The sequence below is a fragment of the Gallus gallus genome, chromosome 2, assembly GCF_016699485.2.
Source record: "Gallus gallus isolate bGalGal1 chromosome 2, bGalGal1.mat.broiler.GRCg7b, whole genome shotgun sequence".
Classification (NCBI taxonomy): domain Eukaryota; kingdom Metazoa; phylum Chordata; class Aves; order Galliformes; family Phasianidae; genus Gallus; species Gallus gallus.
In genome coordinates, this window is record NC_052533.1 from 102,500,807 (window position 1) to 102,520,062 (window position 19,256).

The following is a 19,256-nucleotide window of genomic DNA, read 5'->3' on the forward strand; positions in this document are numbered from 1 at the left end:
GCGACTCACGTTGGTGACTCAGGACCAGTTGGTCTCACAGAGTTAACTCTCAATTCAATACAAATCCCGTCTCTGACTAAAGCTCCAGGCAAAGTTTTCAACTCTACGGAGCGACGTTTTTCAGTCGGAGGAGGCAAGTCATCCAGCAGCACAGCTTCAGCTTCTGTGGCCTTCCACGCTTGCTCTTCACCCTTGCGTTGCAACAGGACTTTGCACTGACTATACTAAAACCAAGACAGCAGATGTGAAAACCACGACAGCGTCAGGCTTCCGTACTTGGGTTCACTTTCCTATGAAAGCAGAGGCACCATTTTTACAGGCTCATTTCTCAGAGTGGCAAATTGCTGCGCTTTCACTTTTTGTCCAAGCTCCCTCCACCCTCCCCGATGTCTTCAAACCCAGTGTCTCCACTCACCTGTGTCACCCCAAGTTCCTCACTGTCTCCAAACACCCACAGCTGATGAGTCTCTCTTCCAGCTCTTTGTGCACTGGGTGAAAAAGCTATCATGCTCTACCACTCCTGTTACCACTTGTCGTCCAACCACTTACATAAGCCCATGACCTCTGAAATAAAAGCATTTGCTTGCACTTGGGTAGAGCTGGTTGGTTGGAAGAGAAATCGGAGAGGAAAATGATTTAAAAAACAGTCACAGAAGCAAGTTTCCAGAATATGTATTTTTGGTTTTCCTTTCAACTTTGCTATTTCCTCTAGTCCACCACTGCTCACCATCAAAGAAAAAAAGTTTCAACCAGCAAAGTCAATTTGTTTAACATTTCCACATAACCTCCAGCAAATGGGAGCATCCTGTAGCACACGGAGTCACTGAAAGCCTTGCTAAGCACAGATCAAAAGGATGCAAGGAACTGGAAAAGAACATTCACCTTAGGTTGTAAACATTCATTTATATTTATACTAAACATATAAATAGGTCTAGAGAGCCTGGTATTTCTAACATGCCAACTATCTCTGTACTCTGGTGCCCTGCTCATTAACAAAAACAGCTTCACTTTTGACCGAGAAAGTCATGTTGCACGGTGCTTTCTCAAAATGAGTTCATTATTTTGTGCAAAGGAAGGGATGTTTTAATCCCCCTTCAATAACGCTGTTGGATAGGACAGCACATACATACACGGCACCCACAGGGCAGCTCGTTTCTGTTAGCACAGAGGCATCTGTGGAGGTCTGCGGAGGCAGTGGGGCTGATGGGCACGGATATGCACACTGCAAACGTCAGAGCTGGGTTAGTAATTTAAATAACAATAAACAGTAAAATAAATATTTTCAAAGCTAAATAACAATCAAAACACAGAACAGGTTTTCCCAGCCCCTCTAATTTGGACGCAAGGCGGTTCAATAAGCTCAACCATTCCCACGAGCACCCCTGGCTGCAGGCATCACACTGTCAAATCAGGTGCTAAAACACACCTGGACAGAAGTGTGCACAAGGTGGGCTGACGCTTTTCTCCAGAACAGCTTTGGAGGAGCTGTACAACAGAGGTCATGCCTCCAGCACCAAAGTACACTTAATATTTATCCCACCGCAAGGGTCATTTTGTGAAAGGAGAGCATACTTCTGCACACATCAAGCTTGCCCCCGAGTTAGAGCAGCCTCTGGACCTGCACCCAGCACTTTGGTGGTGGTCCTCTTTCACATGCCTGTCACGTGGGAGAGGCTGCCTTTGGAAAACATGCTCTGAGACTCAGTTGCCCTTGCAAGCTTACGGGTTCCGGAGCAAAGCACACACAGTGGCTGCATCCCATCAGACACGCAAGGGGTAAAAAGTCAGTGCCTGAAGGCTGCAGGTCTGCATTTCCTTGTGCTTCCTCCCCACAGCGTTAGTTCAAAGGATGTGATGCGACCACAGGAGTGCAGAGCATCTCCCCAGCAGGTGGGTGACAACAGCTGGGCTGTGCCCTGGGGAGGGGAGCCCACACTTAGGCCTGCCACATCCCACCCAACCCATCTACCTCCGACGTGCCGCCGGGTGAGCGCACCAGTGCCATCTGTTAGGAAAGCGTCACCTCAGTCTGCAATGGGAATGCCCACCTCAAAATCCATCCGGAAGAAGGTGGGGTTTGAGAAACACTCTCCTTTCCCCGACGTTTCCTATCCTTTGCTCAGCACTGCCTGCTCGGATGGCTGCCCACGCAGCACCAGGATGCTGCAGTGCTCCAGGGACATTGGGGCCTTACAGGCGAGGTTTGGTGGTGCCCAGGGCCATCGCAGGCCAAACCTTCACAAACCAAACTCTCACAGAGCTCTGCTCTAAAGCCACTCAATGCTCAGAAGATCAGCTTTGAGCGGAATGCAGATGCATGTCCACAGCTTCCTCCAGTAATAACCTTAGATTTCCCTCTGTGGCCAAATAATCCATTTTGTTGATCAAATTAGCAAACTTTTGCTCGAATCACAGGGGACGTGACGCTATTTGTGACAGCTTGGGAAGGCTGTAAATCATCCACAGACTGTACCGGGAATATCACACAAGTCATTGTAACGCTTTATGGAGCGCACGTTGCTATCTCGCACGAACCATATGTTGTGGTGTTTGTGTTATCCAACCCTTACATAAGCCGTTGATGAAATTACCATCACAACACAACAGCGCCGATGGGACGGAGAAGGGAAGCCGGGCGGCCGCCGCTTCGGGATGGTGGGGAAGGCGCACCTCGCGGGGCTGGGGATGAGAGGGCGAGCGGGACGCAGCGCGTTCACTCCAAAGAGCGGGGCTGGGGATGGAGCTGAGCGGTCGGGAAGCCTACGGGATGTTGCAGGAGGGAGCCGAGCGCTCCGGTGCGCTCCGGGCCGCTCCAGGACCCGCAGCGGTAGCGGTGCCAGCCCGGCGGGCCACGTGCCGCGCACCGCGGGCACAGACTCCACCTCCCCCGGCTCCCGCCCGCCCCCACGCATCCAGGAAGGGAAGAAGAGGAGGAGGAGGAGGAGGAGGAGGAGGAGGGAAAGGGGGAGGAAAAAAAAAAAAAGCAAAAAAAAAAAAAAAAAAAAAAAAGCACACCGAGAGAGGTTGAAAGGAGGGAGCTCGCGGAGACCCACCCTTCTCCCTCCTCCTCCTCCTCCTCCGGGCTGCTGGCCGGGCTTTTGTTTTCCTCCAGCTCCCCGTTTCCCACACGTGATTGCCGTGTTGTTGCACGGGGCCCGTCGCCGCGCGGCTGCACCCATAAATAGGGGCAGGGCGGGCGGCAGGGGCTCGGTACGGCCGGGCGGAGGGCGGCCCCGCCGCGCTCCCATCCATGCGGCCCGACGGGGCGGCGGCCCCCCCGACGGCACCCATGCCCCGCCGCCCGCCCGCGCCCCGCTAGCCCGCCGGCCTGAAGGGCGGCAGAGAGAGAGGCGGCGACCGGCGGGAGGGAAGCGGGGAGGGAAGGGGGCCGACAATGGCGGCGGCCGCCGCCAGCCCGGGCAGCCCCGCGGCCGCCGGGCCCCTGCCGCCGCCGGAGCCGTGCCCCAGGAAGGGGCCGCCGCCGCCGCCGCGCGGCGACCCCCGCCGCAGGCAGGCCGCGCTCTCCTTCCTCACCAGCATCTCCCTCGACGGGCGGCCCCCGCCGCCGGGCGCCGACGGCCCCGCCGCCTCCAGGCCCCGCCAGGCCCCGCCGCCGCCGCGGCTCGGCAGCCCCCCGGCCGCGCCCGCCGACCCGCCCCGGCCCCGCGAGGAGGAGGAGGACGAGGAGGAGGACGCCTTCGCCGCCGTGCAGGTGCCGGCCGCCGCCTTCCTGGGCGCCGCGGGGCCGGCGGGGAGCCGCGGCCGCCTCAACTCCTTCACGGCCGGGGTGCTGCCCGCTCCCTTCGGCCGCGCCAGCCCCCAGGGCCCCGGCGGCTGCGAGCTGGGGCAGCCCGGCCCCGCCGCCGCCTTCGAGCTGCAGCGATCTCGGTAAGCGGCGCCGGGGGGGGGCGAGGCGGAGGGGAGGGGCGGGCGCGGGGCCGGGCAGGTGCCGAGCCCCGTCCGCGGGCCGCGCGACGGGCTGCGGTCTCCCCGTTGCCGCGGCGCTTCTCCGGCGCGCCCGTCGCCGACCCCTCGGGCGGGCTGCGGGCTGCGCGCTGCCGGCTCCCCGGGACGCCCTTCGGCCGCCGGCGCCGGCTGTGCCCGTGGGCCGTCGCTTGCCGCGGGGCCGCTTCGCCTCGAGGCGAGCGCATCCCACCTGCTCGAAAAGCGGAGGCTTTGTGCCGAGAAGCCGCGGGCGCGTGTGGAAACGTGCAAATACGTGTGGGCAGATTGCTCTGCGGGTGCAAAATGAGCTGCTCGCGCTTCTCCGGCAGCGCTCTCGGGTATCCCAGGCTGGAGGGGGAAGAGGGGACCGCGCTCCGAGCCCGCATCGGCTGCCGCTCCCACATTCCCCATTCGCCACGCTCCCTCCTTGCTTCTCCCTCGGACACATAGGTAGGCTTTGAGTCACAGTGCCGTTATTGCAAGGGCTCGTAAGGGTAGTTAAGCATGGATCGTCGCGGAAAAATCGCTGTCAGAACCAACTAGCTTGCAGAAATCCGAGGTGTTTGGGAGGCGGTTGTTTCGGCTGTGCTCCCTGTTTCTCACCCTCCGTCTGGGTGTACTGGTGGCTTTCTGGAGCTGCCCCCCAGGTGTCAGCCCTACCTTCCAGCCCGCAGCCTGCCGCTGGGTTACAGCCTGTCTTCTCTCTGAGTCTGAGTGTTTCCTGCAGTGAGTGCTCCAGAGCATCCTCCTTGCTTTCCCTTGCACCCATACATCCTGCTCGTGCTCTTGGAGTGATGCTTGGTCCCACCTGCATCACTTCTTCCTCAACCTCTCGTTACTTTGCCGTGCCCCTACTTGCCACCCTCGGTGTTCCTCCTTCCATGGCTGCTTTTCAAAGTTAATGCAGGGAGGTAAGCATAGAATCATAGAATGGCCTGGGTTGAAAAGGACCACAGTGATCATCTAGTTTCAACCCCCCTGCTATGTGCAGGGTCGCCAACCACCAGACCAGGCTGCCCAGAGCCACATCCAGCCTGGCCTTGAATGCCTCCAGAAAAGGGGCATCCACAGCCTCCTTGGGCAACCTGTTCCAGTGCGTCCCCACCCTCTGTGTGGAAAAACTTCTTCCTAATATCCAACCTAAACCTCTGCCCTTGTCTGCAGACTGGAGATCCGAAGCCCCATGGCTGTGCTGGTGGCTCTGAGATACGGCACATGTGCAGGCTGGGACAGGCCTTGGCCTGTGTTTGACAGATTTGGTTCTGTTTCGGAACATGTATGTATTAAACAGCGGAGAAGGACAGCTGAAGGGGTAGGATGGCAGTGTGCATGCAGTGACTGTACCCAGCCTTTGCTCCTCGTCTCAGTGCTGCTGTCCAGACCCCGATGTTACACAAAGGTAAATCACAGGCATGCACGTGGCTGGCACCAGCCCCAAAGCAGGTGCTCACGCAGCCTGTGCTGCCCTGCAGGAGGCATGGGCGGGTGGCGGGGGGCTGGCACGGCAGCGACTGCCCGGAGACAGCCATGAGAGCACGGAGCAGCTGACAGGAAAATCAGATTTCTGTAGTTGGTGTGTACGTCTGCTGCCTCTCCTCCCACCCGTTTGCTCTCCTTGCAGCAAGGCTTGGAAGTGAGTTTGTGTCATTTGACAGAACAGTCCTCTGTGCTTAGGCACGAAGAGCCACCTTCTGTTACCCTGTTGGGCATTATGTTATTGTTTTTATTTAGTTCTCAGAGACCGTTGTTGACGCGCAATCGAAGTTGCCTGACTTTTCTGTTTGTGTTAGCAGTCTGTATAATTGCAGACTGGTTTATGTTTAACAAGGTTATCATTAACGTGGTTTGGGTTTGAGCTCTGTGCATATTCACAAGGCACGAATGGCACAAGGAGGAACGTGGGGCTGCTTGGAGGCTGTTGTGTAATTACATGAAAGGGAAAAACTCTGGTGCAGGAGGTGGCTCGTTGATGCCTAAGGCTCGTCTGGGGCTGAAGAAGTTTGTCTCAGCCGGGTGGTAGAACCTGGGGTCAGGCTGTGCCACGTTTTGTTTCGTGTTGAATTAATTCAATAGCTTCATCTCAATTAGCGAGGACCTCTGTGGAACAAGTTTTCAACGACGCTGGTTTAAAATCATTACAGAGTCTGGAGGTTGGGTGATGACCCCATTCGCTTGTTTTTCTTTATGCCTATGATTCTTATTGCCATTGTTTTCTTTGCAAAAAAAAATACCATCATTTCCATGTGTGAAGTTTCCTTTTCTACGCGCAGCTTTTCCCAGTGGCTCAGGTTGTAAGGAAGGAGTGTGGTTTTGCCAAGGAAACAAATCAATGAATGGATTTGGAGTTTAAGCGGTGCTTACAGTTGTGTTTGTCTGTGTCACTGTATGACAGCAGATGGGAGGGAGAATTTGTGCTCAGAGCATCTGGCCTGGGAAAGGCACCAGAAAGGGATATCTGCTGAGTAATTGCTGGGGGGGAAGGGGGATTCGGTAAGGAAAGGCGTTCAAGCTACCGTGCTTCGAGTGGATTTATCTTCAGAACATACTGACCTGCAGAACGAATCTCATTTCCTGACTAATTCTGAAATTAATGTATGATGATTAAAGCTTGTAAAGATTCAATTTGTTTCTACCCATTAGAAATTGCTCGTGCCTTCCACCTCCTGCCTCATTCAGCTCTCACAGTGCAGAGGGGAGACAGTTTCCTCGCTCAGCTTTCCGTTCACTGGCAGAGTTTTGTTGTGCATGAACTCCGGCTCGCACTGAAGATATGAAAGCATTTGGGTATTTAAAACAGTTGACGTTTTGGCCCAGTATTCATCTTCCACAGAGAGGCAATAAGGAGAGGTGCTGAATTGGTAGACGTGCCTGGCTGTTGTGGGCCTCACTGGGTGCAGGCGCTCCAGGAAGCCCCCCACTTTTACTGTGGAGCTGGGCAAAAGAAGAGCTTCTTGGAAATGAGTGTGTTACAGGCAGAGTCCCACCCAGAGGAGGAGCAGAACAGAAGTGGAGGGCGCTGTCCACCCACTGGGGTCGTGCCGGCCTCAGGAGTTTGCTTGTGAGCCACTGGAATCGCATCGGACCTTTTGTGTGCAGTTGAGGCTCTGTTATTCACTGAACCTAAAGCCCTTGAGGCAGCCTGAGTTTTAGAACGATGTAGACAAGAACAGCGTGAAAACAGCGATTTAATGGTCTGAGAAGTGAATGGAAAGTGCACATGCTGAACTAAGTCTTTTCATAGGTGTGTGACCTTGTGTACACTGATCACTGCTGCCTCTGAAGGAGGGGATGCTTTGGTGACTTCAGTCATCATTTCAGGAAGCTAAATGGCTGTCCTGTGCCACCTCAAAGAAGGGATACTCAAGAGGGGGATTAAGACTCTGTAATAGGGGCTGTTTCAGTGGTTGCACCAGTGTCCTGCTGCGGCTTGTTCTCAGCACTGCAGGCCCTGCCCAAGTCTTCAATGCCAGGAATGGACTTGCTGTCCCTGTGCCTCCAACTTGCAGGCTCCTCGTGGGCCCTGTGAAGGAAGCACAAAGCCCTGTTTGCTTTCTGAGCTGTGCATATGCTGAACGAGGCCAGCCCAGCATCCACACGGACTGGCACCCACCTCTGATCTTTACAGGTCTTTAGGAAGAAATTCTTCACTCACAGGGCGGTGAGGCGCTGGCACAGCTGCCCAGAGAAGCTGTGGTGCCCCATCCCTGGAGGCACTGAAGGTCAGGTTGGATGGGGCCCTGGGCAGCTGAGCTGCTGGGTGGCAGCCCTGCCCATGGCACAGGGTGGGGCTGGGTGGGCTTTAGGGTCTCTTCCAACCCAAACCATTCTGTGATGCCCTGAGGTCAAGGCACAGGTTTGAGCCTCTTCCTATTTCTTCCTTAGAACATGTGGAACCACCATTCTATTCCAGGTGTCACTTGAGGCTGACCAGTGGTTCAGAAGTCACTGTAGTGCAGTGATAGGAGGATGCATAGGCCAGTAGACAGCATAGCTACATCAGCTTTGTTTCCTTAATTCAAAGAGCTTTAAATAAAATTGCTCAGAAGTTTGCTGTGGCCTATTTCAGTTTTTACTATAATACTCAGTAAACATCATCAACCAACAAGAAAGACAATATTCATCAGACAAGAAAAAAACCTCTTTGCTGTCAATTCTGAAGAGGAGCTTGGACAGAACATAGTGTACACAACTACTAGGGCATTAATTAGTCATCTTTATAGACAGAGAGACGCTAAGGCAGAGCTGTCTCTGAAAGAGAGTCTCAAAGCTTGACAGGTTTTGAAGTGAAATGACCCTAAAGCCAGCTCAGTTGCTTTCTTTTTATCAGCAAAGCTCCTGTTCAGGCAGGCAGGCTGGCCCGTTTTGTTAAGTTGCTGCATGCTACTCCTGCAAGCATGATGAAGAGGTGAGGACTGGGAGCATCCATGTGACTCACCAGCCCCCCAGACCATCACAAGAATGTAGTTTGATGGTTGGTAGGTAGATGAGATAATGACAGTAGTTAGATGGCAGCTTTTGTATAGCGAGTATGTTTTAATCAGTAGCTATTATGACTCTGTGAATTATTCTGGTGGAGGATATAGCTTTGATTGGAGCAGCTGTAAACAACCAAAATACAAGTATGTGATCTGAAATGTTCAAATGTTTGAGTTCAGAGTAATGAATGCCAGGTAGGCTCTCTGGGGTCTCTGTAGATTCAGAACCAAACTGTGATTTATTTGTTTCTTATTTTAGCTGTTCTTTGTCTCTCAGTCAAGTTCTTCACTACATAGGTGTAAAGGCTTATCTGTATAGTTTACTACTTCTCTGAAAGGGTGGTCAGGCACTGGAATGGTCTGCCCAGAGAGGTGGTGGAGTCACTGAGCCTGGTGATGTTCAAAGAGTGTTTGGATGTTGTGTTGAGGGACATGGTTTAGCGGGAACCATTGGTGATGGGTGAATGGTTGGACTGGATGATCCTGTGGGTCTTTTCCAACCTTAGCGATTCTATGATTCTAATCTGAAAATACAGGAATTCAGTTGTATTTTTTTGGAACTTTTCTGCATTGCAGCTTCTGTAGATGTAAACTTACCCCATGTTGAATGTCCGATTCTGCTCGAGCAATGCAAATGTCCATAAAATTTGCCTCTGGACATACTCTCGTACCTCTGAGGACATCAGCAGTCCTTCCTTGCAAACAGTTCTGCAGACAGGATGGCCCCTGTGGGACTGCCACACCACAGCAGGCATGGCGACACAGCAGGTGCAGTGAGGCTGCCTCAGTAACCTGACTGATAAACCCTTGCCAGCTTGTTGTAAGATGTGATAGCTAGGAAATGGAAATCGCACCATGTATCATAAATCTACCAGCCTGCAGTTTGCAGAGAAGCTTTGGATTCGTAAGAGGGGCTTAGCAAAGCTTTATTTGCTGCAGGAACAGAGCAAAGAACCCATCAGATCAGTTAGGAGAGGAAAATTTCACTGCGGCTTGGAGAAAACATGATGTGCCAGTGAATGCTTTTGGGAACCTCTCTGGCATGCATCTTAGGGTTTGCTTTTCAGGATGCAGTATGCAGATTTGGAAGAGTGTGTATTTAAGGAACTGTGAGGTTCCTCTACAGTGGCTACTGTGTTGTACGTGTAGCAACTGCCTTCCTGTCATGAATGCTAAATGTATTTTCTGTTCTAATGATGTGTTTCAGAGTCAACATTGCTCTTAGTGGCTACGTTTCAGAGTTTTTGCTGAAGGAAAGTTTTCTGTTATGGAAAATTTAGAAGGGAATGAATAGTTAAACAAAGGCTGGCTTCCCTTCTTTAAGAAGTGTTGATGTATCTACCTATCTATTTGTTAAGAACTGTCCTGTTCCCCTGTATACGAATATAAAGGACAATTACATGTTCTCAGTAAGCAGTTTTACTTTTTCCCATGTTATTATAAATTAGACTAGCAATTTTGAGGCTTAGGGAAAGAAAGACTCTCTCCCCACAATTGAAATGTGTTTTTTCCCTGTTAGTCTTGGATGGCAAAAGGAGTTCTGTGTTCTTTCTGACCCCGGATCCTGCAAGCTCTTAAGTATGCATTTATGAATGAAATTACTCAGTTAAGTCAACGGTCGGTGCATAAAGTTATGGCTTATAATAAATCTTTGCATTATCATGGGCTTTTCTGTATAATATTGTTGGGATAAAAATAACAGAAAGCCAGATAACTTCATTTATAACTTTTCAATGGGATAACTATAGATTGCATTTTGGTGTTCCTACAGGTAATCATGTTGCCAAGGCAAATGTAATTAGGTTTTCAAACCTGAATGCTGTCAAGACAAATCAGCTGTAAGAACATCATTTTATAGATAAAAGCATTCAAAAGAAACATAAATCTTCCCATGAAGGAGGAAAAAAATCCCCTAATTTTGTGTAACAGGAAAAATCTGTAAGGTGACTCTATGCTGACTTCTCTCTGCACCACATCATACAACTGGAATGACACTCATGGAACAAACGGGGGGGGGGGGGGGGGGAATTCTGCTTTATTTTCTTTTTCTCGACTTTGGATAGGATGCTGAGGACTAAAAAGTTAATGCTGCTCACTTTGCAGCAGTAGGCTTCATTATTCCCAGCGTAATGTAGTTCTGGTGTGTCTGCAGGCGATGGAGATGCAGGGAGAGGTCCTAGCCTTCCAACAAGGCTGGATCACACGGGGGTTAAGAAACCAGGAGGGAAAAGGGGAATTGAGAGATCCTGAATTGAGGTGTCTCCCTGTCTGACAGGAGTACATGCTGGCAATGTGGCTGGATTTTAATTTCATCATGATGAAAGATTCAGATGTTAATACTGTTGCTTTTCTATAGAGCTGACAGTGGAACAGCCTGTTCCCAGCTGCTAGCAGAAGAAGAAATTCCAGCCCCAGCATGATGGTGTGCTCTTTAGAGGGTGCAAGCAACACTGCATTGCCAGCCTGCTTTGGAGGTAGATCTGCTCAGTCTTAGTCTCTTGGGCACATGGTACTGGAGGAGGGGAGAGCAGAACTTCACCACCCCAAGGTCCGAGAGTAGGGTCCTTCAGGAAGGATATGAAAGAATGTCTGCTTTCATCTGAAACGTGAAGAGATGGAAAAAGGAGAACCGGAAGGTGACTCTCCTAAGACCCTTTGCCTCTAGGCGTACTTGAACCATGTATGCCATCAGTATGGACAGCGTAGATCTCCTCATATGCAGTCCATACCTTGCTCACAGTTGTGTTTTGGGAACTTGTACTTCCCAGCCCACTGTGCTCAGCCTGTCTAAAGGATATAATATAAAACAGAAGCTAGAGATCAGCTGTGGTCTGAATCATGTCTTGTCTGGAAAACATCTTTTTGAATTTTTTTTTTCCTCAACAACTTTATTCTTTGTGCCTTGTCAGTCATGCCTCTCTACAGACAAAGAGTTATTTTCCTGTTGCTTCTGTGCTTGAGTTAATACTTGCAGATCCAGCAGAAAAGGAGGCTCACTTCCTCCTTTCTCAGTCTAGTTTTCAATCAGTTCCACCCAGGCAAATGCGGGCTGACAGTAGAACTGCACACGTGTCTGTAGGGGTGTGCTTGGTTTGCACAGCACAGAGGGCTGCCCCTGTTAGGTGACAGAACTACATGAAACAGACGACTCCATTTTGGTGCCTGGCACATAGGCAGGGTTGAGCAGACTTGGTAGTTAACAAGCAAACTTTGTAGTTTTCCACACTGCTGCACGTGAATGATATCATTTCCGTAATTATGCACTGTAAAACACTGGCGTGTTTTTTTGGATAAAGCGAGGAGAGGGAAAGCACTTTCTGATGTGACAGTGCAAAGTATGGTTTAATTGCTTTGGTAGGTGAGTTGAGCAGGTACTGCAGCATGTTATGTAAAAAGACATGGAAAAATCACAGGCTGCTATTAATAGTCTCAGAAAAATGTTCTTTAAAATACAAAGGCATAATTATGCTTTCTAAATCAGAGTTAATGTAACCTCCTGCCTTCAACTCTTCTGTATCTTGGGAACCTCTTTAATTTTATAAGGCTGTTGTTTTCCTTAATCAAAACTGTGTTTGAACCCTAAATGGTGCTTGTAGAATGCCATCTTTTCACATAACCTAATACAGAGAAGGTTGCAGATAAGAGTTGGTTACTTAAAAATGTAAAGCTATTTACAGAAGAACACAAAGTACCTTTGTTAAGTACCCCCATAACGACCTTTCTCTGCAGTTCATCTACAAAATCCACATCGTCACGTGTGCACAACTTACCTCAAGTTAAAATGCTTTTCTATTTCAGAAGCAGCTTCAACTGCAGGAATCATGAGCAGACTTGCAAGCAGCAGCAAGTGTCTATGGATATTTATTTTAAGGAACAGTCTTCACTGTGAGGGGTTTTGTGCTTCTGTTTGTTTTAAAGAAATTATTGCATTAATTTCTTATTTGTTCATTAGGTTCCATGTTGATTTGGAGCTATGCAAGCCAAAGGCAGAGCTGAAGTGTAACAGGGAGCAGAGTTGGAGCAAATGTATTTAAAAAAATATTGTATTAATTTGTCAGTACCCTTCAGTAGTCATTTTTAAGGCAGCAGTAGTAGATATTGCCAGCCCCATACTTTAAGACTGAATGCACAATGTTAATGGCAATGTGTATTTTCTCCCATTGAGTCCAGAGCTCAGAGTTCATCTTCCGTAACAATATATCCTTGCAACAGGAGCAGAGAATTTTTATAGTGAGGTACTGATGCTGTGCTCAAGGCCGTACAAAACCCTGTTGCACTTTCATGTAGTTTATGAACTAACCCCTAGCCCTCTTTGCTGTTTTCTGCAGTAGGGCACCTCACAGGGATGTAGGTTATAATTTACTACACTGGGAAAGGGGGTGAGGGATGGAGAAGAAGGGGCTGAAGTGGAAAAGACCTTGTGAACCATTGCACGTTTGCAAATGTTGAGGCATGTGAAAAGGAATGGTCTGAACTGCTAAAGTACAAAGAGAACAGGATTAGGCCTGCCTATTCTATTGTAGGTGCAGAGGCAATGTTTCCAATCTGTCAAGCAATTGCCTATCTTGAATATTGTACCGGATAAATGAACATGATAAGAGTGGTTGAGGATGGCACAATCTTTTGTATAACCAGCAGTTGTCTTGCACTTGTTGCAGTTCTGTTTTGTACAGTTCCCAGGAAAATTTCAACACAGTCTTTTTTTTTTCCTGTGTATGTATGTATCATCTGCATGTGTTAGAAGAAGCACAGCTTTTGAGAAGCTCTTGACCCTCACATCCACTTTCCCAAGATAGGAGGTTATGGTAATGATCAGACTTTGCTTCTGCAGTGTCTTTTTCTGTATTAGCCATGTCTTGTGTCATTGGGGCTGAAGAGAGCATAGCAGTGGAGCAGTTCAAGCTGAGATTTTTTTGTTTGAGAGTCCCTGAACCATGTATTTGAGGAGCTCTCCGGGCTCCTTTGCAAAATCTCACTTTAAAAAGACTGTTCATGCTTTTCCTTCAAGCTTTTTCCTGCAAGTTTTGCTTCCTGCATTTACCAGCCCTGCTCTGGTTCATACACTTGTCTACCCTCTCTTTCTGAGGGGAGCACTTGGTGCTGCAGACCATAGTTGTGATTCTGAGTTTATTGGAGCTAGCTTCTTGTTGACTAAGTGGGTCAGAGAACTTGCTTTGTGATGACACATCAAGTGAAATGGGCAAAAACTCTCCTTATCTAACTCAAAATATGGTGTTTGTGGCCGTATAACTACAAGTCTCCTACATTTTTGAATATTAACATGTATAGGCACAAAGAAACAGGAAATTGAAGTGTAGGTTGTTCTTTTCTAATGAGATATGACTGTGGTTCTCTGCTCTTGGGGTTGTTGTGTTCTCAAGTTTAGAATGAGAGCAAAGTTGGAATTAAGATACCTGTAAGCCTGGTCAGCTCTTCGCAGTGTGTCTGTGTCCTGCTGTGAGGTGACAGTCAGTCCCACTCGACTGTGCTCCTCAGAATCACAGAATTATTGTGGTTGGAAAAGACCACCAAGATCAGCTAATCCAACCTGTCAACACCATGCCCTCCAGCCATGTCCCTGAGCGCCACTTCCATACAGTTCTTGATCACCTCCAGAAGGTGGTGGCTCTACCACTGCCCTGCACAGCCTGTTTGAATGCCCAGCCCCTCTTTCTGAGAAGTGTTTCCTAATATCCAGCCTGAACCTTTCCTTCCACAATTTGAGGCCATTCCCTCTCGTCCTATTGCTGTTATCTGGAAGAACAGGTTGACCCCCTCACCTCACTACAGTATCCTTCTAGGCAACTGTAGAGAGTGATAAGGGTTCCTCTTGAGTCTCCTCCAGACTGAACAATCCCAGCTCCCCATTAGCCTTGTGCTCCAGACCCTCACAGCTTTGTGCCCTTCTCTGGACACACTCTGGGGCCTCAATGTCTGTCTTATAGTGAGGAGCTGAAGAGACTGAATGCAGTACCTCAGGGTGAGGCCTCACCAGGGCTGAGTACGGAGGGATGGTCACCTCCCTGCTCCTGCTGGCAGCACTACACTTGCTTTGCACAAGCTGTTTAAAACATACAATGCACTGAAGAAAACAAAGCAAAAGTCATCAGAACTATGAATTATTTAAATGTGAAGCCTCTGGGAAAGAACTGGGCTTTCTCAATCTAGCAGACTGCACCATGCTGTTGAGCAATGTGGCCTAGCAGGAGCGGAGCACAGAGCCTGGAGCTTGAGGACAAGATGTCTGTGCTGCATGCCTACAGGCCTGCTCGGGCCTGGCCCTGCAGACTGGGTGCCCAGCAGTAGTTGGTGCACTGACAGTGGGCTCCTGACAGCTGTCATCTGGTTTAGTGCTGTGGGGGAGAGAGCCTTCATGCTCTGGGACTGTTCTGTGGTGCCAAGAGAAGCACACAGTATGTGAGCATCATTGCAAAGTTGGCTTCAGAAGCATCCTTCTGATCTGAAGTCAAACACAGGTATGCTCATAGTCTCAGTTCCCTTTTATAGGACAAAGGGACATAAGCTGATTTACATTTTTTTCATGCATTTCCTCTCACTTGGCTTCATTTTTGTTTGACTCTGTGAATTCAAATGCTTTTCCACTTAGTCTTTTTCTTTGGGAATTAATTGGCTCTCTTCTTTCCATTGGAGGCTATAAATATTCACACTAACAGACATCTTTTCTGTCTGCTTATTGGAAAAGGTGAAAGAGAGGAAAACAGAAATTTCAAAACTCTGTATCACGTGTTGATGAGAGTTTGTAAGCTTTCAGTTCTGTTCTCATACTCAGCCTGGTTTTCCTCCTGTCCCATCCTGTTTTTAGAAGAGAACGTGTAGCATTTGTGGGGAGATGGTCGTCAGTGTTCTTGAGGTCTGGAGAGCAGAGTTCTTTTTTCATTGCTATTGTTCAGGTCTGGGGAGGCAGAGGAAGGCAGAATCAAAAGAACAAAAGATCTGTGTGCTTTGGGGTCTGCTGCTGCTGTCTGGGGCTGCCCCCCCTCAGATCACAGTGTTTAAACCTCCTCCTTTGCAGAGATTTGCAGCGAGGAAGGACAATGTTCGAGATGGACGTGCAGTCAGAGAGAGTGGCAGAAGTGTACTTCAGGGTCCTTTGTTGGACAGATTCTCTGTAAGATGCCCCTAAAGGGGAAAAAAAAAAAAAGCATGCATTTTCCCTCTTTTCCAAATAGCAGCTAGCAGGTCATGCCCAGGAGAGGAAATCTTCCGAGTTATTGTAGCTTTTCCAAAGGTAACGGATCAGTGTCCTGTTAGCATTTGTATCTCTTGCTTTACTTGATGAATCTGTATGGATCATAGCCCCATGTTGGGATAGCCCCATGCTGGGATGGAGCAGCTGGATCAGGCTTGCTGGCAGAACAGCTCGCACCATTCTCAGCCTGTAAGACCTCCCCATCCTCATCATCCTGTGCAGCCCAAGCTGGTGGCAGTCACTCGGAGCGACTGAGCATCCATTTCTGCTTGCTTCTGCAGTCTGAAAGGTGGTGTAAAGCCTGCAGAGCTTAATAGGGCTAGAGCTGTACTATGAAAGCTGAACATGTATTTCACTTCAGACAATGGCTGTATGTTAACACTGTTTGTCCTCATTAGTTTACACAAGGATGTTTATTCTGTATGGGGGGGGGGGGGGAGGGAATGTTACTAGTTGCTAAAATGCTGTGGTTTTTGGTTTATTTATATTTTTCTGTTGTTGTTCCTGTCTACAACTATAGTGGTTTTACTCCCAGATTTCATTTTCAGTTTATTTTTAAACCTTCACAGCACTGCATGCATGTAGGTAGGTACAGACTGTGTGTTAGGAAAAACAAGGGAGGGAGCCAGCTAGGGGAAATACTTAGGTTTGGGGCCTCTTTCTTTGCACTCTTTCTAGCTAATAAAAACACAGCAAATTTAATGTGCAAACAAGCTTGGGAGGATGCTGAGCTTAGTTCATCTCAATACGTGGTAGTGCTGCCATCAGGGTACTTTCTTCTGTATGTTACCCAGATGCAACTTATCTATAATTTGGAAGCGTTATGTGACCGAAAATGCATGCTACGAAAGTTTGCTTCTTGTCTTCCTTCTTAGAAATAAAAGGAAGAGACGTACATGTACAGATAATAAAATGAAGTGGTTCTGGAGGGTATAGTGCTTGTTTAATTGCCTGTGTGACATCCTCCTTGTAAGATGAAGCATTTTCAGTAACAGCTGTGTGGTCTGTATCCTCACTTGTTCACTTGGTATCTGTCCTAAAGTGATGTCACTGGTATCAGTGCAGTAGGACTTCAGCTCCCATGTAACTCCTTACTACCAGAAGACTGTAAATGAGAAATTATGTTGCGTGTATGTAATCCCGTTAGGCAATATTGCTGTTCAGCACATTTTCTTTTTGTCCTCACAACAAAGCTCCTAGATGTGTGGTGAAGTGTTTTGTGACACATTTTTGAATGGGCCTTTTGCCCTGCTGTTGGTTCTTTAATGCAATAAGCTTTACCAGGAAACAAGAATCTCTTTCTTCTCTGCCTGTGTTTATTCAGCTTGGGGCCGTGATGCTGAATATGCAGACGGACGCAGAAGTCAGATGATCTAAGATGTGTGATATTATAAGGCTAGCTGTTCCACATGAAAATAATTTTAACTCTATCACAATCATTGTCTGCATTTAACGTCTGTGCCATCTAAAAGCCTTAAGAGCTGTCTTTTTACAAGATATTTGTGTGCTTTCACCACTAACCCTGTTCTGAAGTAAATCCTCTCTTAGTTATATCCTTTGAAAGAAGTGATTAATTTGCAACAAGTATTTCTGAATGAGCTTCTGACAATGAAAAATGGCTTTATAAAAACAGAGCCTGATCCTGCAGACAGCTGCCGATGCGTTCAGCCTTACTCTCACAGGTAGCTTATTGCCTTTGGCTTCACAAAATCATTGCCTAACACGGAGAGCCAAAAGGAGTGGTTAGATGGATTCATTTGAGCAAGAGCCCTGTCAGTCAGGGTTTCTGCAGAAGTCATTAGTCATGCAGTGGTAGTACTTTTACGAGTGTTCAGGTGCATGAGTTTGTGCAGAATCAGATCAAATGCTTGGCGCTAAGGACTTTGCTCGGTTATCTATTTCTTTTAATGTTAAAGGTGAATATAACTTACTACAACCTAGTAGAGTACTGCGCGCTGAATCATGGAGGTCTGGATGTGCGTCTGCTTTTTTCGCAAAGCGATGTCAGCGTGAGATTTTTTTTCAAGGCATTTCACACTTTATATCCTCCTGTATTCTGGGAGAAGGACTTCTTGAGAGTAGCCCTGCTCAAAAGGGCTTAGGGGTTCTGGTTGATGAAAACTCAACGTGAGCCAGCAGTGTGCACTTGCAGCCCAGAAGGCCAATGGTACCCTGGGCTCCATCAGAAGAGTGGCAGCCAGCAGGGCAAGGGATGGGATTGTCCTCCTCTGTTCTGCCCTCATGAAGCCCCATCTGGAGAACTGCATCCAAGTGTGGGGCCCCCAGTACAGAAAAGATGTGGAGCTTTTGGAGGGGGTCCAGAGGAGGGCCATGAAGATGACCTGTGGGTTGGAGCACCTCTCCTATGAAGACAGGCTGAAGGAATTAGGTTAGTTCAGCCTGGAAAAGAGAAGGCTGCGGGGAGACCTCATTGCAGCCTTCAAATGTTTAAAGGGAGTCAACTTTTTAATGCAGGTAGATAGTGTTAGGATAAGGGGGAAATGTTTTAATCTAAGGGAGTTGGGGTTTAGATTGGATGTCAGGGGGAAGTTTTCCTATCGGGAGTGGTGAGGCTGTGGGTGCCCTGCCCCTGGAGGTGTTTGAGGCCGGGTTGGATGGGGCCCTGTGCAGTCTGATCTGGTACTTGGTCCTGTGGCTGGCAGCCCTCCTGTGGCAGGAGGGTCAGAACTTGATGATCCTTGAGGTCTCCTCCAACCCAAGCCATTTTGTGATTCTAAGGAGGCAAGATGAACTGCTGTCAAAATTTTCGCCAGGTGGTTGTATTGTTTTTTGTTATCTGTCTGAAGCTCTGAAAGAGCAGGCTCTTATTCCAAGAGGTGGCTGTAGGTGATCTGGGGCAATTAAAGGGATTACTGGCCCCAAAGCAGTGTTTGGCAGAAGCAAATATGGTCAGAGTTCCAACATTCTATTTCACCTACCAAAGTACCGCCCTAAACTTGAATAGCTGCTGGTTCGAGTGAGTGCACAGGTAAGCTTAAGAAACAATTCTGCTGTTATATACCCATTTGATGTTTCAGCTTTCAGAAATACTTCGCTTTTTAGCTGACATGTGGGAGCAGAGCCGTATAAATACATCTCCTGAACTTTCCACACGTGCGAGTTCAGTAATCATTGAAATGTGGCAGGTGTATGCATGTCATTTCTGGTTTGGGAGAATTAAGGACCAAGCAACAGATACTATAAACAGTGGCTTAGCATTTGTTGAGATTTCTAGGGTGTTTTTTATGACAAGTTGGAAGCACTCATGTTTATGATGAAGGCTTTTAAAGTTCCTGGGCTGCGGGAATGAGGTGGAAGTACTCAATCTACTCTCTGTGTTCTGCCTTCTTGATAAAGTTGGTAACTTTCAAGATCAAAAAAAGATTTAAAAAGATGCAGCCTGCAAGACCTTCATACCAGAGGGCAAAAGATAACACTCTTTAAAAATTCTCAGAAGTTCATGCATTTTTTATATGTTTTAGCTTTTTATTTGTTGTTTGAATGGATAATACAGAGTCAGCGGTGTCTTGAATACAGTCTGTGGTGTCTTGGGCCTTCTGCTGTCAGAGAATCAGCAGCCAGAGCTGGAGACATGATAGTGTGTGCACCTGTAGAGTTCCTGCATC

General features: G+C 48.5%; 1 protein-coding gene and 1 long non-coding RNA gene across 15 annotated transcripts in view; one reads left to right on the plus strand and one right to left on the minus strand.

Annotated features, from left to right (window-relative positions):
• Positions 1 to 3,459, minus strand: part of LOC107052000 — a 34,056-nt gene extending 30,597 nt beyond the window's left edge. For 7 of the 11 annotated variants that reach the window (XR_005855499.2, XR_005855494.2, XR_003073887.3 and 4 more), the window contains exon 1: positions 10 to 3,459. This is a non-coding gene — a long non-coding RNA (uncharacterized LOC107052000). The remainder of the gene's footprint in view (positions 1 to 9) is intronic. The other 4 variants (XR_006938615.1, XR_005855505.2, XR_003073888.3 and 1 more) reach the window with 4 other exon arrangements.
• Positions 3,126 to 19,256, plus strand: part of CABLES1 (Cdk5 and Abl enzyme substrate 1) — a 68,505-nt gene continuing 52,374 nt past the window's right edge. For 2 of the 4 annotated variants that reach the window (XM_015278006.4, XM_025147894.3), the window contains exon 1: positions 3,126 to 3,888. In XM_015278006.4, the coding sequence (XP_015133492.2) occupies positions 3,395 to 3,888 (494 nt within the window). In that variant the 5' untranslated portion in view covers positions 3,126 to 3,394. Of the gene's footprint in view, positions 3,889 to 4,372; positions 5,579 to 19,256 lie in introns of those variants that run through there. The other 2 variants (XM_025147895.2, XM_046938215.1) reach the window with 2 other exon arrangements.